The sequence below is a fragment of the Pyrgilauda ruficollis genome, unplaced genomic scaffold, assembly GCF_017590135.1.
Source record: "Pyrgilauda ruficollis isolate IOZ18807 unplaced genomic scaffold, ASM1759013v1 scaffold3, whole genome shotgun sequence".
Taxonomy (NCBI): Eukaryota; Metazoa; Chordata; class Aves; order Passeriformes; family Passeridae; genus Pyrgilauda; species Pyrgilauda ruficollis.
The window spans coordinates 2,145,365-2,162,344 of NW_024524377.1; the positions used below are offsets into that span (position 1 = coordinate 2,145,365).

Below are 16,980 nucleotides of genomic sequence, written 5' to 3' on the forward strand. Positions count from 1 at the left end.
AGCTCCAGGCAGACTCCTGACAGCGTTACCAGCCCTACGTGCCAGTAGATGGCACCCTGAATATGAGCTCCACAAATGCAACAGCACAACATTTGCATTTGCAAGGAGGATTTGGTAATCCTCATAATCTGCCCTGCCCCTATTGTTTGTTTGCTTTTTTTTTTTTTTTTTTTTTTTTAATAACAGAGGGCAAGACCATCAGGAAACAGACAAAATATTGTCAGAAAACATATAAAGGATCCTATCTTCTGCATTTATGAGTTGGTGCTTCCAAATTGTTATTAGAAGCGTCAGGGCCAAGTTTGGGCCCATTTTGCAGAGGAATTTGTTTCGCTTCCTTTGGAAGGCAGAGCTGCCAAGCCTCATGCAACTGCTTGTGTGGCACTCCATGTCCATTATATAATTATCTAATTTGCCTTTTGGCAAATAGTTAGCATCTGGGTATAAATTTCAGTTTTGAAACCTCCCACGGTTGATTTGCTAGAGAAAGGCATTAAACCAAGACAGAATTTCTCCTCCTCTTCACCTTGTTGTTTAGAATGTTCCTGGAGTAAAGGGGCAGGACAAGTTTGAGACATTAACGTAAGAGAAGGGAAACAAGGATACGCACTCAAAATTCCTCTTGGAAATACCTGGTTTGGAACTGTGGGACAGAAGGGACAGGCTGGAAAAGGGTGAGAAATAGTCAGGGGCAAGAAGAATCCTTGACATGAGGACAGATGGATGATGCAGGGAGAGAAAACTGATTCATAGAGTCGGGGAAAGAGGTTGCAGTAGGTATGAGGAAGGAGAAATTTAATTTCTGGAGAGCTGGTGAATCACTCACTTATGGGGTAAGAAAAACCACTGAGCTGAAGGAACAAAATCACATTTTTGGCTGCAGCAGCAAAACCAATTCAGTCCTACACAACCAGTCAGTTTCAGAGATATTTCAGGAGGTCAAAAGCCTTCTTTGAAGGAAGAAGTGGTTCATCCTTTAATAAAATTTGCAGCCTCAGTGGGCCAACTCTTGCAATGACTTTTCCCACAGATGGGTCCATGTGTTTGGAATGCTCCAGAAGGATGTAAGTCTGCTCCAGCAAGTAGCATAGCAACCTCATAGTGCAGCAGATTGAGTTAAGCCAGAGCTCAGGCACCAGATACAGGGGAGAGTTGGCTGATAAACATTCAAGTGGCATTTGACAGTTCCTAAAGAGACTAAAACCCCAATTTCTAAATGTACAGCTGACTTTCAAACACATGGTGTGGAAATGATGAGGGTTGTGGAGGTGAAAAACAGAAAGGTTATTGATGATGCAAATCCATAGACAGCAAAGTCATCCCACTGGATGAGAATCCAGCCCAGGTCTAGAGAATTGAACAGCAAATGGTGAAGATCAGATCTCCTCCTTCCCACAAAATATTGGGAATAGCCAAAACTATAATCAGAAGATTTTGTGTAATGTTTCATTTAAAAGTAGAGCTTTCACAGAAGTGACGTTTGATAACAGTGAAAATATGTCAATGGGGAAAAATTTTTTTTGTCCTTTTGAAAAGAGAAAGGAGATGACAAAGCAAATAAAACAAGAGCAAACCCTTCTGTTGCTATTTAGAATTTCTATCAAAAAAATCAAAAATATACTTTTTAGGTTTTTGAAAAAATGAAGATAGTGAATTGCTTTTATCCCTACCATTCTTGCAACTCTTGTAGTTGAACTGTGGTTTCTGTCTCAGACTGACAGTCTGTAAGTACTGCCCTCCTACAGCATGCCATGGACCTAGAATGTGTTTCATATTGAATTTATCAGCATTTTAATCCATTTTATACATGCTGCTTTGTCCAAAAAATTACCTTGTAATGACTGAACTGATTGGTATTAGCCAAGAACTTTATTTCCTGAGTTTTGCTGCAGTACTGGTAAAGTCAGTATGGAGATTTTCTACAAAGCAAAGAATGAATTCTTCAAAAAATTAATTCTTCAAAAAGAACATAGCAGTATTTCCAAATTTTGGCCTGAGCTATGCCTACATTTCCTACAGCTACATAATGCAGAAGACATAATGCTGAAGACAGAATGCAAATGACAATTAATCAGCATCTTGTACCAGAGGAGCTGTGGCTGCCCCATCCCTGGAAGTGTCCAAGGCCAGGTTGGATGGGGCTTGGAGCAAACTGGGATAGTGGAAGTGTCCCTGCCCATGGCAGGGGTTTGGAACAAGATGATCTTTAAAAAGTCCCTTCCAACATCTAGGTTTCTATAATTACACAGTTGTATCTCCAAAAGAGTGGAAAAAAGGCTAATTAATAGAACTCCAATTTGTTATTCAGGATTATGACTTTAAAATAATATATTTTTCAGTATTTCTAAGTAAGCTTTTAATTTCTCCCACATTTTCTACTTATGACTTGCACCACTGTCAAATCAGAAGCATAATGAGCATGAAAGTTCTCGACACAGCAGAGTGCAAACACTGCAAAACTGAAGTGCATCTTGTTGCATTGACTAATTTAAGTACTTTGCTCAAGAACACACAGTACTTGAAGAGCATGGACAAAACCTAATGCAACAATATCACGGAAGGATAAAAATCAGCACTAGGTTCACCATCACAGCAGACCTGTGAGCCTGCAAAACCACAAAAATGGAAGCAGAAGTTGCAGTTAACAACGGAGAAAAACAAGAGAATGCCAGACACGTAGTGAGTTGGAGCACTCCTGTTAAGGAGAGCGTGTCAGTGTGTCTGTGAAAGTGCTTATCACCAAAATCAACACACCTATATAAATAGTGCTGCTGTTAGGTTTTGCCCTTGGCCTGTGCTACACTGATATCTCTGCAGAGGCACAGCTCAGGGCAGCGAGTGCTTAAACACACACAAGGATGGAAAATAAAGGTGCACAAATGAGAAAAACTACGTGTAAAGAGATAGCCAGTAAATTGCTCCATAGTTTTGGGTTTGGTTTTTTGTTTTTTTTTTGTTTTTTTTTTTAATTATTCCTATCTGCACTTTGCTGCGTCTATTTTATTTCAGCCATCCCCACTGTGCTTCTCTCAGAGCTGACACATCACACCCCTGTGGCCAGGGCAGGGACACAGACAGGAAAGGCTGCTGAGGGATACACTGTCCTGGGCTGGTGCCCAGGAGTGTCCTGAAGCCAGTTTATCTGAGTACTGGAAAGCAGAGAAATCCACTGGACTGAAAATGCAAAGCAGATATAACCTTCCTATGCCTTTTTATTTGCAAAAAAAAAAAAAAAAAAAAAAAAAAAAAAAAAATCAGGTATTTAGGAAGCAGGATTAATTTCAACCATCACTCCTACCTTTAATCAAAGCAGATCAGTTATGACACAACATCAGCACTGCCTGGTTCTTTACCCCTCTTTGTCTCTTTATATCAGATAGACAATAAACCAGAATTTAGTGCCAGGTTCAGCCTGCTGTTAAGTGTCCTAAACCCAGCAGCTCAGTTTCCCTTATCACCCAAAACTGCAATCTCATCTCTAACTTGATGCACCCTACAAAAACCATGTTCATCAGCATTAATTATCACACCCTCTTTTAATTTTTTACCCTGTTGCAGTTTTGCTGGTGTCTCAGAACAGAAAACACACAGAGCAAGGATCATGGAGGTCCTCTAAAAGCTGGCTTTGTAATTTCTCTTTTCTAGTCCAGTACTTGTGGACTTTCTGCAAATAAAAGCAGAAATGGCCCACTCCAATTTATATGTACAGTCACCCAACTCTCTGCTGTGGTCAAAGAGAAGAGCAAATCATCTTTTATGCTTTGTTTGGAGCCATATCTCACTGTCCAGCATTTCTCTGTCTCCATGTGTGGCATAAGCTGCCTGAACCATCACTCACAATTTTTTATGCTCTGAGGTATATCATTCAGTCTCTATGAAGGATGCACCTAAAGGCAAATTTCTCAACACAGCTTGACCCAAATCATAGAATCAGAGAATAATTGAGCTTGGAAAATGCCTCAAACATCATCCACTGACAGGTCCATCACTAAACCATGTCCTGAAGCATCACATCTCCATGTTTTTGAGCACTTCTGGGCACTGTGATTCTACCACTTTCCTAGGCAGCCTGTTCCAATGCTTGATCACCCTTTCAAGTGAAGGAATTTCCCCTAAAATCCAATATGAACCTCCCCTGACACAACCTGAAGCCATTTCCTCTTGTCCTATCACTTAGCAGACCATCTAAGTAGTTACTCAATAGTAGTTACTCAGAGTAAAGCATTAAACAAATCTCTAGGCTAAAAAACCTGTTATCTGTGAGATTTTAACCTGATCCTTGGTATGATGACAATTTAATCCTCTCTGATTTATTATTTTATATTAAAAGAGAGCTATATTTTACAACTCTCAGTTAGCAACTACATAATTCTCACAACAGAAATCTCATGTACCAACCTAATATCCAGTAGGAACAAAATGTCTTTTCATATAACATAATTTCTTTCTGGCTTGTGCAATACAGAAAAGGTGGTTCCAGACAGGCCTGATTGTGATTTTGAGTTCCCAGTGAACCAGCTGAGGCTGATGGAATTACAGCTGAGCAACAGCAACACTGAGCACCCCTGAGGAGGAGAGACAAAGTATTCATTGCATCATGGATCAGGCAAGGAAATGCACTTTGTAACAAGAGGGAAGGGCACAGACTTGTCCCATGGTACAGAAGCAATGGTTTTGTTTAATTTTGGGTCTAAGAACACCCTTAAAGTTTGGTTTTTTGATGACTCAGCTACTAAGAATTAAAGTATTGCAGCATGGTGCTTCATTTCTCATTCCTGAGGGTTTTCCACACACATTAGGGACATGTTATTCTCTACTTACAGCAGGTCAGACCCACATAAATACAGTCTGCACCCCACAATACCTTACAGACTTGTACAATTGCTGCTTCAGTGATTTCCTGTGCATTGACAGATGGGCTAAAACTATGAGTGGCTTATTGATGTGAAGATTGACTGCAGCTTTTTTCTATTTTTTCAACAAGTAATAGCACACTACAAAATAATTTTTAAAAAAGGATAAAATATAATAACAAAAGACTTATATCAAGTCCCAATTTCTGTCAAATGGCAGAAAAATGTCTTATCCAAATATATTCAATGGAAATATTATTCATCTTTACAAATCTTTTCTTGATTTTTCTCTAGGATTGAATGGAGAGAAACATGAAGAAAGAAAGTTTATATGCCTCTTCTGGACTGGCAATGGTTATCAGTGAAGGGCCTAAAGACCTTCTTTGTGTTATTCTGGAATTTCATAGAAGATGATAACCCCAGAGTCTGATCCCTTCTATACACAGATAAACCCTTAAAAAGAGCAGGACAGATGACAAAGGAAAACAGGGAAAATCTGCTTGGTCTCTATAGGGCAGAGACCTGCTTCCTCTGGAAATGCTTTCCTGCCTGGCTGGAAATGTTCTGAGAATTAGAAAGAGAGGAGAATGGGAGTTACAATTCCAAAGTTTTGTGGATACAATGACAAACCCTTCACATGCACATTTTATGACTCCAGATCCAGCTCTAATCCTATATTGCTCCATGACTTGCTGTCTGCAGGTCTTCCCTGCACAAATAAAACTTGCTTGGAAATATCACTGGGATATTATTGAAAACAACAAAACCACATGTAATAGGGTAAAGCAAAGTCATCAAGGGACTTCATATGGTCATGCCTCCTCTTAGCACCACTTAGTTTCCTAATTATGTTACATGGGAAAGTCTCAGCAAAGGTAACAGTTGTTTCAAAAGTTCTTCTGTCCCAATTTATCATATGGGATAGCATAATGGAGTCTATTTTCACAATTCTCATGTCAATTCACTATCTCAGCTTCCAGCGGAATTTGAAGCTAAAAGTATCCTTTGTGTACAGTTTGGCCTGCATATGTTCTGGGAACAGTTGTCCATAGTAGAAATTCAGTTGAATATGTAAAAGAACATGCCTGAGGAAAAAAAAAAAAGGCAAAAAAAAAAAGCTACTTCTAGGTCTTCCTGCTGGCAGCACCTTTCATTTCTTTCTGGATTGCTTCTGATCCACGACACCTGCCTCTGTTTTCTGTGCTGTGCAAGCTAGACTACAACCCTTCTGATGGAGAATATTGGTTCTACAGATGCAGTGTTAAAAGCCAATCTGTGAGTGTCATCCCATGCACAGCACTTCCAATGCTTCCTATGGCCCTGAACAGCAGGGCTAGAATGATTTGGACATTCGACCACTGCCATTAAGTAATTTACAGCAGTATTAAATTCAGTAACAATTTATAATTCATGCATTTAATTGGTTTAAGACTAAATATGACCTAATAAGTGCTAGAGGAGAATGCTTGGTTATTCCTGACCTGTCCTACTCATAAGGAGAAAAAAATTTCCTTCTACCTCTATCCTTTATTCTGAAGTTTTATTTACTGCAGATAAGTACAGAGTAGAGCCATGGCTTTGCAAACACCTCAAGACTGACCAGTCTAAACTCATTTCACACCTGCACCTGATGCTTGTTTTATGGTAACTTTTTAGTTTAAAGCTGTCTAATTCTGAATTTGAAAAAAAAAAAAAATCAATGTTTTCTCTAGGAAGATCACATAAGAATCACAAATTTTCCCCGGTGCTTGAAAGAAATCTGTTCCTATAGCCTAAATGTTCAGAAAAGTGTTGTTCCTTTTAATGTTGCCAGATCTGGAGTGATGAGATACTATGGGAAAGGTTATTCTTGCAGTATTTACAGATACAAGCAGAAGCAGAAGTGACAGAAATTTCAAAGTAAGGCTGCTTGAAATACTTCCAGCTCAATTTTGCAGAACTTCTCCTCACAGAGATTTGGATATTCATCCAAGCTTTCCATGCTTACCTGAACTAGACATGTGGTGATGGTAATTTTGGAACAGCCCAAACTCTCTGGAGAAGTAGAAGACTTTGTACCACAAGACAAACTGACGTATTAGAAAAATATTTTTTAAACACCTGAAAGCTTGCTGCAAATAGCCAAAGAAACAAACTTCCTGTACGTTCTAAACTTCAGAGCTTTGCCACCAGAAATTTTGGGCTTAATTTGACAGGGGCAGGACTGCCACAAGGCCTGCTTGGGTAGGGTGTGACAGCCCCTTTGTGCCCTCCCCACAGCTCCACTGGATGATTCATTGGGATGAAGCATTTCACGTTTGTCACTGAGTAAAACTACACACAAGTTTTATCTCACCCTACCTCTAAATCAGTCGGGCACTACTGAACATGTGGAGCAGTCATAAGTGATGCCTCACTTTGCCCTCCAGCCCTCAGTTCCTGCAGCAGCAGCACCCCCTTCACCAGAGAAAATGCCTTCTTCAGTTCTGTAATGCCTTTGGTAAAGCAGCAACAGCAGTTTTAACCTCTTAGAGTATCTCAGAGTTCCTCAGCTTAGCAGTTTCAATGCACATTTGCTATGTCTTAATCCTTTTTGCAGTTCCATATACCCATCATCCCACAGAAGACATCTGTCAAACTGAGATGCTGAGATTATTGAATACCAAAGGCTTTGAATCTTCTCAGACTTTAAAAATAAATGAAAGAATAAAGTGAATTTATGATAAACTTATTTCTCTTTTTATTTAAAACTTACAATAACACTTTTTTTTTTTTTTTTTTTTTTTTTTGCTGACCCTGCCTTCCTCAATAGTTCTACAGAGAGAAGACTTGTCCTTTACCCAGGCAGAGAGATGCCCTCCCTCCCACTCCTCCGGATGATGTTTGACTTCCTGTGCTGTGCACATGAAACAGTCCCTCCCACCCTCTCCCCATCTCCCATCAGCTATATCTGCAGCAGTTTTTCTGCTGTGATCCTGCAGCTGTTCCCTTGCTTCTTCTCACTGCTCCCACTTCCCATCTGAGGGAGGAAAAAAAAATCCTCCAGACACTTTTAATCTGTTCCCACACTCCATCCCCGCTTTCCTCTGCAGAGCTCCTGGTGCTGCACTTCCAAGAGACGCTGCTGTGAAATGCAGCAGAGACGGCACCGAGGGCTCCAGGAGAAAACTTTTGAGCTGTGGCAGGAGCCAGGAGGAGAAATTCTTTGTGGTTTGCTTTGAGCAAGCCCCTCTTCTGCATTTCATGGGGCCCCCAGTTTGCTTTCTCCTGCAGCAGGAGTGTCTGCCCCAGCAGGTGGCAAGGAGGAGACAAAGGCCCTTGTTCTGGGTGATAACATCTGATATCACAAAGGCCCTTGTTCTGGGTGATAACATCTGATATCACACCATGCAGCTGAGATGTCTGCACAGGGAAATACCAAGGGTGCTGTGCTGCCAAAAAAGTCAATTTCATAGACTCCTGTAATGGTTTGGGCTGCAAAGGACCTTAAAGATCATCTATTTCCAACTCCCCTGACATGTTTGCTTTGATGATGCAAGTAGTTTGAGCAGAGGATCTGTAAGTTATATTTAAATATTTTGCTGTAAATTAAATTCTTTAGCGAGGGACCAGAAAACTTTATGTCACTGAGGTGGTTCAGGGTGATTCCAGGAAAACTTGTACACATTTTCTGCAGGCCAGGAGGCCACAGCCACCTGTGTCCCACCCCAGATGTGCTACACACAGCCAAAGCCAACGCCAATGGCACCAGGAGCACAGCAGAACCACCTGCAAGCACCAACACTCATAGTGAGACAGTCACAGCCATTCATCTGCCCCCAGCACTGTTCAAGGCAAAAATACTTAATGACTATTACATTTTCCACTGGGTTTATGAGGTAGCATCCTCAAACCCCTTTTTGGATGAAACAGCTGCTCTCAGCTCAAGTGAACCTCTGCAGTCCTGTGCACCTGAATTAAAATGTCCTTAGACTGCATCAACATTGTTCCCTAAACACCTGAATCTTGCTGCAGGGTACAACTCTGATAAGAAATATCTTCATTTAACTTCTTTCATTCCTTTATTCTATACAATTTTCGCTCCACATCTTAAGAGATTCCCTCCTTTCAGCTACCCCCACTCTAAGAAAGGGTTTACAAAACACCCAAACTTCAGAAGAAAATGAAAGCTAGAAAGGAAGTTTTCAAATTCAAACTCTGTGCAGCAATTCTGAATGTCTCAGGTGTCTGGGACTGCATCCTGCTCAAGCAGGAGCTAATGCTGGACTGTCCAAAGGAAATTCAAGAATGGGTTGAAGACATCACTTCCTCTAAGCTTCTGCTAAAGGCTGGGGCACTCCTTGCCTTTTCCAGGGTTTGGGATTAATGAAGGAGGAGGAACTGGCATGCTTTCACTTGGGCTGTTTCTGCTTTCTTTGGCACTCCAAGAGCAGATGGATTAATGGTGGATGGATTAATGCTAAATGGGTTAATTCTAAATCTAAAAATCATCACAAGAATTTGATTAGTTGTTACTATACTTTGTTGGATGTTTTTCTTTTCCCAATAGATTAACCAAGAAAGCAATGATAATGGAAATGTTAATCTCTCTGGATCAAACCTCAGCACTACTCAGCCCCACACACAAATGGCAGCGCGTGCCAGAACTCTGAGAGATGGAAATCAATATTTTACACCATCCCAGGTGTAAAATATTGATTAATTCATAGCAAAGATATTTACTAAAAATGCATTTTTGAGAGAGAAATGCATTTTTGAGGAGGCTTCTGCTGGTGTTTGCTGTGGGTGTCCATGGTGTGGCCATGGGGCCCTCCTGTGATGTGTCTGGGCTTGGCTCTGAGCCCCGGCTGCAGCAGGGACACCAGAAAGCTGAGAGCTCCTGACACCCAGCAGGCTGGGGACAGACCCACCAGCCATGGAGGTGACAGAACCCTCTCAGAGGCAGAACTCCAGGGCTTCAACTGCTTTCACAAAATATCTCTGTCATTTCCTTCCCCACCCCGAGAGGAAGAGAATTTGTAACATCCTGAGTAGCAAATAAACAAGTTCAGGTGCCAGGGCTGTGTCCTGCCCAAGAGCACTTTCGGTAAATGGTATCTGATTCAGCACCAAATACAGAAGAGGTTTAGCTCAGGGTGTGGCAGAAAAAGAAATCCAAAACAAAGAACAAGCACGTATTTGACACATATCTCTTTAAGTCTAAACCACATTCACTTCTGTGTTGCCTTCCTCCTCATCTCATGTTGCAGGTGTACTGAAAACTGATGGATGCTTTGCAGAAGGAATCTTAAGTCCCTTTAAGTTTATCTGCTCAAGGACTGTGACTACTTAGTGTATCAGGCACAAGGTTTGGAAGAAATATTCATGAAAATCACAGTAGAAACCCACAATACCCAGCTTAACTGCAGGTGAATGGTTTAATATCTGTCAATCTCCAATGAAGAGTTATATGGATCTTAAACAACCTACCACCAACCATAGCACCATGAAACTCAGTTATTTTATTGAAGAAATGCTTCAGTAAATACCTGAGCACTCCCTGAGTTAATGCAACACACACAGTAGCTTAGCAGATAATTTGGAGAATATAAATATCTATTTAAACCTCTGTTACCTTTCCTACTTGATTCTCAAAACGTTTCTTTCTCATAAGTAAGTTGAGTGAAAATATAGACAAATTAAGAGAAAAAGGTAAAATTTTTTTAAGCATATATGAATTTTGGTTCCTATTTTCTGCAAACAGGATTTATTTTACATGTGCCAGATGCCAACAATTCCAGATTACCTCAATATGAATGAATAATGCCCTGAAAAACTTCTCCAGCATGGCCTGGCTGCTTCCACTGACAGCTCTTGCATGAGCTATATTTGCCCCATTGTCAGTTTGCAACATCTAAACTATCTGTGCCCAGAAATTTATTTCCTAACCTTCTTAATGAAAATCCAAGTGCTTTCCTTTTGCTCCTGTCTCAGCCAGCCTGGAAGTTTGCAGCCCAGGGAGCTTCAAGTTGTGACAAAGATGATGCAAGACTTTGTGACACTCACTCTTTAGGTAAAAAATAGCTCTGCATTGAGGAAGCCCCAGTGTAAATGAGGAGCTAGCAGTGCTTGTTTTGTAGTGAGTCTCCAAAACAACCTTTTTGTAGTATTTCTCAAAGCAGGGAGGACTGACAGAGGCAAGCTGAGGGCGTGAAGGCACGATCCTCACAGCCAGCACAGCAAGGAAACCATCTCTGTCCTTCAGGGGCTGGTGAGAGTGAAATTCAGATTCACTGCTTGAAGCAGACCCACATTAAGAGAAGGTTTCAGAGCAGATAACACCAAAACCTCTTCACCTCACCCAGGACCCCAAATGCTGAAGGCAGCAAGGCATTCAGCCTTCCCTGACCCTCAGAGGTCATGACACCAGTCTGATGGTGACAAAAGCTTTAGGAAACCACCGCAGGATGGAAAAGGGACAGTTTTGTGCAGGTTGTGTAGCCAGGTGGGGAAATCTGCTGCAGTGTTCTGAATGGCACTTGAAGTACCATGGAAAATCTGGGCCAAAATTGCATCCAATCTGCTTTCTTCAAGATTTATACTACTAAAAAATGAAATCAGGAAAACCACCTGCATATAACAGGATCCATCAGCACCAATTTCTTCCTTTGTAGCACTGAGAAACAGGTTTCATGCATCCCATATGGAACTCTTAGGAGGTAGAGTGGAAGGTAGAGACTTAGGCTGCAGCTCAGGTGATGCTTTATTTTGGTTTTAAAAGTGATCAGCCCAAACAGCGCCAATAGAGGATTGGCACACATTCTGTACAACTGCTGTGCTTCAGGTTAGAAGTTAGGAGCACACTTAAGTACTGACAGACTTCTTCAACAGCAAGAGATGGTTTTTAGCCCCACACAGGCTTTAACAGCTCATTAAATGGTTAAAAACTCAGACTGATTGATCTGAAACAGCACAGAGCTATCTAAGAAAATAAATATCAAGAAAAATAAGCAAATATCAGAATTACAGCATAGTGAGCATTAAAAAAACCCATAAGACTCTGCCTACAGCCCACTTTCATGGATGTGACTGAGTAAAACACATCCAAATACAGCAGTTACCATGGCTCACAGCCTAGCAGCAGAGACCCAAACTTTGGGCAGCACAGCCAAAGCCATTCTCACTGCAGCACTGGAGGTCACAAAGGGAAATCCATCCCACTGCATGGCATGCTGCCTCTTAAACCCTTCCTGAAGCTCATAGCTGCAAAGAAATAATTGATGGGACCAGAAACAGACAGAGAAATCCAAACCAGAGCTGCTGGAATTCTCCAGCACCGCGTTGGAGGTTGTGGAGTTTTGACACCAGGAGGAAAATTCAAACATGCCTCTGTCACCATTTTATTTTCTGTTTCCTGTTTCACTTCAGGTAGGAGGAACATACCCAAGGCCAGGATACAGCCCCTGGTGACAGGGACTACTAAGAGTCATGCACTCAAGCTTGGTTGGAAGATGGAGAACCTCTTCCAAACCAGGATGTCTTTGTGTCAAAGCAAAAAAGAAGTTTCTACAACAAGTGCTGTGAAAAAAACCCTTTTTTTTTTTTTGTTTTGTTTTGGTTTTTTGCAATTCAATAATAGAGTATAGCAGGAGCTTTAAAATACAGAGTGCTTCTGCTGTTCACTCTCTTTGGAAAAGAAAATGAACAAATGTACATCACAGATGTAATTGGATGGAGAGGTAAACTGAACAAGACATGCTGCTTTAAAATGAATTTGCTTTGGACACAAAGAGGTAAGTTGCAGAGAAAGGGAGAAAATAAAGACATAAAACTCTGAGAATTCAAACTACTTCACCAAATCTCACAGCTCTTTGCAAAATGCATTTTAAATTACTCTAAGACTCTGCAGCAGAAACATAAAAATCATGACAAACACAGCCCAGGAAGAGAACATATTCTTTTTATACAATTTCCCTGCCTGTGCTGATTTGTGTATGCAGGCAGGACAGCTTTTTTTTTCTCCAAAAAGTACAGAAAATATGAAATGTGATCTTCCAACATTACCCTAAAATCTGTCTCCAATTAGTATGCACAATTCCAAAATGAGCTCTGAGCCACGTGTGATATCTTTCAACTCTGACCCATATTTCCAAAAAAACCCCAAGTTGCCTGTTTGGAGAAGGCAATCAGTTACAAACAGGAGCACAAGTCACAAAGTTTGCAGCTAGCTGCATGTTACTGGGATAAAAAACCTTCAGCACGAAACAAGCCTTGCTAATTCTGGCTCTCCTTAATGTGGCACATAATCAAAGTGCTTTATTGTGTTATTTGAGCATCTTCCTGAATTACTATTTCTTTGCAAAACTGTGCAGGCAAAAAAGTTGTTTGCCTACCAACAGCAATGCAAAGGTGTCTTTGCTGAGGGAAAGCTGTGAGGACAGGACATACAACCTTTTTCTGGCCAGCTCTGAAGGATGATTTAGTCTGGGTTTAAAGAGCCCATGCAGGAAACACACAGCCATGACATCTCCACTGAACAGCTCCACCATCAACTGCCCATAGAGAAACCCAGGATATTTTATGTAAAATGTCCTTTATGCCCCATGATCTTTCCTACCTGACAAATAATAGAGTGGTATCAAACTTCTTGATATTGAGTAGGGCAAGAAATCCCTCTATCAACATCTTCAGACTCTAGAAATACCAAAACAACTACAAACCTACCCTTAGCACTGGCTTTTACAGTATCCATGGCTACTAATCACATCCCTCATGGTCACCAGCACAGGAGCCAGTTAATCAAACAGTGCTAAACTGCACTCAGGAAGGGCAAATGCTGGGAAAAGTGATCTAATCTCATTTCCCAGCCAGTGCCACAAACTTTTCCTACATTTTTGGGGAGAGCTAGTTAGTTCCAGCTGGGATAGGAGAAGGAATTAGTGGTTTGGGGTACGAGACAAGATCAGGTAAAGTTGCCTCTTGCATAGAATGCAACAGATTTGCTAAACTCTGAGCACTGATTTAAAACATCATTTCACATCTGTATCCTCTACACTTTTCTCATTGCCTTCAAATTCACAAAAGCATATAGAAATAAAGTAATTGTGCAATTAAACCAACCTGATTTGAATGCCTACAAAACGCTCATAGCTATCATTATTTTAAAATTTTTCAGCAACAGGTTTCCCAAACTACACTGAGATGGATCAGAGGCTCCTTACCTGCAGCCTCAGGGACGTTGTCATCTCATCTCAAGCCGCCATCAACGAGCAACAGTTTTAACTATTTCAAAAGAACGGAAAAGACCAAGGTCACATGTCTAGAGACAGCACTTGCGTTAGTCCCACAGCTCATATAGAGTGAAAAAAGCAGGGAAAAAGTAAAATAAAACCACTTCCTGCAAGAGCAGAAGTGAACCATCTCACCAGTGAGCAACTTGCTTCTAGAGGTTAGTGTAAAATTCTTCTGGATTGGAACAAAAAAAAGATATTTTAAAGTATGGAAGTAAAGTAAAGCAGGTTCTTTGTGAAAATTGCAGCAAACAGGGAAGGGTAGCTTTTGCAAAAGGTAAAGATGAGGTTTAAAAGGAAATGCTGAAAGGAATTACGATTCTAAGCCTCAAGACAACTTCCCTTTTCTTGCCTTCAATGAAACCCTTTGAGTACTGAAATAAATAGCTTGCAACAAATCTGCTTTGCTATTTTGAAATATAGCTTTAGTAGGCAGGACACTTACTGTACTGTTATTTAGATTAATAAAGTAGTAAATTCTGGACAATTTGCTTCTATAAAAAAGCCTGGCAGAGGTCAGACAGGGCAAACACTTCTGTTTCTTTATTTTCTGCTTTAAGACTTCTCCACGAAGCAGCCCTTGGAGAAGCAGGGGCACACAGAGCTGCTGCCCTGCGTCACTTCCCGCAGCATCCCACACCCCAATGGTCCCTCCCAGGCAGGGGGAACCCAGAGAACCACCAGACTCAGGCACAGCTCTGGGCCTCTGGGGCTCTGGAAACGCCCCTTCCTTGTAAATGCCTTCATCAGCATCTGCCACGTGGCTTTTTTTTTTTTTCTTTCAGCAAGGAACAATCATATTTTTCTGGTATTTCTAGGTCACGTTGCAAACTGGAGCAGCGGGGATTCCCATGCAGGGCAGGGCTGTGGTGCTGTGGGCACAATCACAGTGCTGCTCAGGTTGAAGAGCTCTCTGGTAATGCTTTGGTAGAGAAAGGGGTCCTTTTTTGGTTGTGTCCCACAAAAAAAATCCCACCAAACACCATACAACCTGAGGAAATCATGTCTGTCCTGATATTTAGGGTTTCGTCCCGACAGTGAGGTAAAATGAGCTCTGTTGAGAAGTGGAGCTCCTCAAGAAGCTCTGTCCCATCTGTGCAGAGGTCCAGCAACAAAGCTCCCCTAAAGGAGGATCCCACAGAACAACCCGTGGTTGTAATAGAGGGAAACAGAGATAATGGAGAGAGCAAAGCCATCCTAATGGGGACAGGAAACGAGGGGTGGGCTCTGTGCCTGCGCTGCAGCCTGGGGAGCCCTACAAGGGATTGTGACGTATTTTACAAGGCTGCAAAGAAAGGTCTGATTTGCAGGTGGGTCATTTCCTACTGCAGCAAGAAAGAAGATGCAAGAAAGTTCCTGTAGAGAGAAGCTTTAGTCCGTCATACACTTACTGCAGCAGTGGGGAAGCAAGATCTTCAGGGACTCAAGATAAATCCAGCGATAAACAGGGGTACACAGCCCTGCTGAAGGGATGGCAGAGCTCTCAGGCTACACAGTGACCATTTTATTATTATTCATTTTTTAGTAACTTCTACAAGATCCATTTCATGGCCAAAGATCCAGTTTTGCCAAAGGCCACACAAAGCCAGAACCAAGACTCTCCTTGTTTCCAAGTGTGTGCCAAGAGGCAGCACACAGGGACAAGCAGGAGAGGGAGCTGAAAAGCACAACAGCTGCTCTTCACAGTTCTAAACTATCATTTCTTTGGAGGCCCTGCATTTCAGCGTTGTATTTTAAAACTGGACTTTTGAAATAAAAATGTGAATGATGTCTATGAATCGTGATGAGGGGTTTCTACCATGTTTGAGGAGGTGAGAGAGCAATACAGTATTTTTCTGTGAACTAACCATTTGTAGTAACCATTTCAGAAGCACTAATTAACTGCTAACTTTTTTAAAAGCAGTATATAGGCCAACTAATTTTGTCATATGAAATAAATTTTAATTAAAAATCTATGGTAGCTGTGTGGATCTCAAGATTTTCCTCAAATAAAATCAATGGAAGCACTTTTATGGTCACAAAATATTTGTGGGCAGTGTGGACAACAGAACTTAACCACTAAAATATGAAGATCCAGGATCAAACCTGTAAAATGCTGCAGCAGAAGTTGCCTATGATACCTGGTCCAAACTCTAGATGACTGGGGACATGACATTTTTCATGAAAACATCTTTCACCGCACACCTAACATTTCACTCGAGCTGCAGACTGCGTCTGAGCTCCTTCACATCCATTTGACAGTATGTCAGCAGTGACAAAATTCTATAAAAGGATGGCAGCTTTGCATACAGCTCAAACTTATGCAGCACAAGCTTCCTGTGTGATCTCTGAAAGGCTGAAAATACTTTAGATGTGGGAAAAAAAAAAAAAAAAAAAAAAAAAAAAAAAAAAAAGAGATTTTAAAAAAATTTAAGCGTCATTAACCAGATTGCTCCAAGCCCCATTCAGCCTGGCATTGGACAGTTAAAAAAATAATTATTTTTTTTCCCCCACATCTTTCACCAGAGAAATGACATTTTTTCATATTTTTAGAACATTTCAAAAGGAGAAAAAATACTTTTTTTTCTGCATGGCCAGTATTTCATATTCTTGCTCATAGCAATCATTTGCTCAGAATGCTGTGTCCATTCAGCAGCCATTATTTTTTACTCTTTTTTTGCTACAAGGGCCTTGAATATTTCATGCCAGCAAAAATGTTTCTGGAAGCACATTCTGATGTGTCAAGAAGGCCGAACTTGTGGCCGTGTAACAGCTCCAACAGCTCATAGCCCAAGTGAGCAGCAGCCTCTAATATCACCTGCTTGGGCTGTAAATGGTTATTATGCAGGAGCCTGAATGTAAATGTCAATGTAAATATATAGAAATGTCTGAATTCACAC

At 41.1% G+C, this 16,980-nt stretch overlaps 1 protein-coding gene across 2 annotated transcripts in view; it reads right to left on the reverse strand.

Annotated features, from left to right (window-relative positions):
- ARHGAP15 (Rho GTPase activating protein 15) overlaps positions 1-16,980 on the reverse strand; it is a 324,980-nt gene that overhangs the window by 307,842 nt on the left and 158 nt on the right. The window contains exon 2 of one of the 2 annotated variants that reach the window (XM_041473491.1): positions 14,033-14,093. In XM_041473491.1, coding sequence (XP_041329425.1) covers positions 14,033-14,056 — 24 coding nt within the window. In that variant the 5' untranslated portion in view covers positions 14,057-14,093. Of the gene's footprint in view, positions 1-14,032; positions 14,129-16,980 lie in introns of those variants that run through there. The other variant, XM_041473492.1, reaches the window with a different exon arrangement.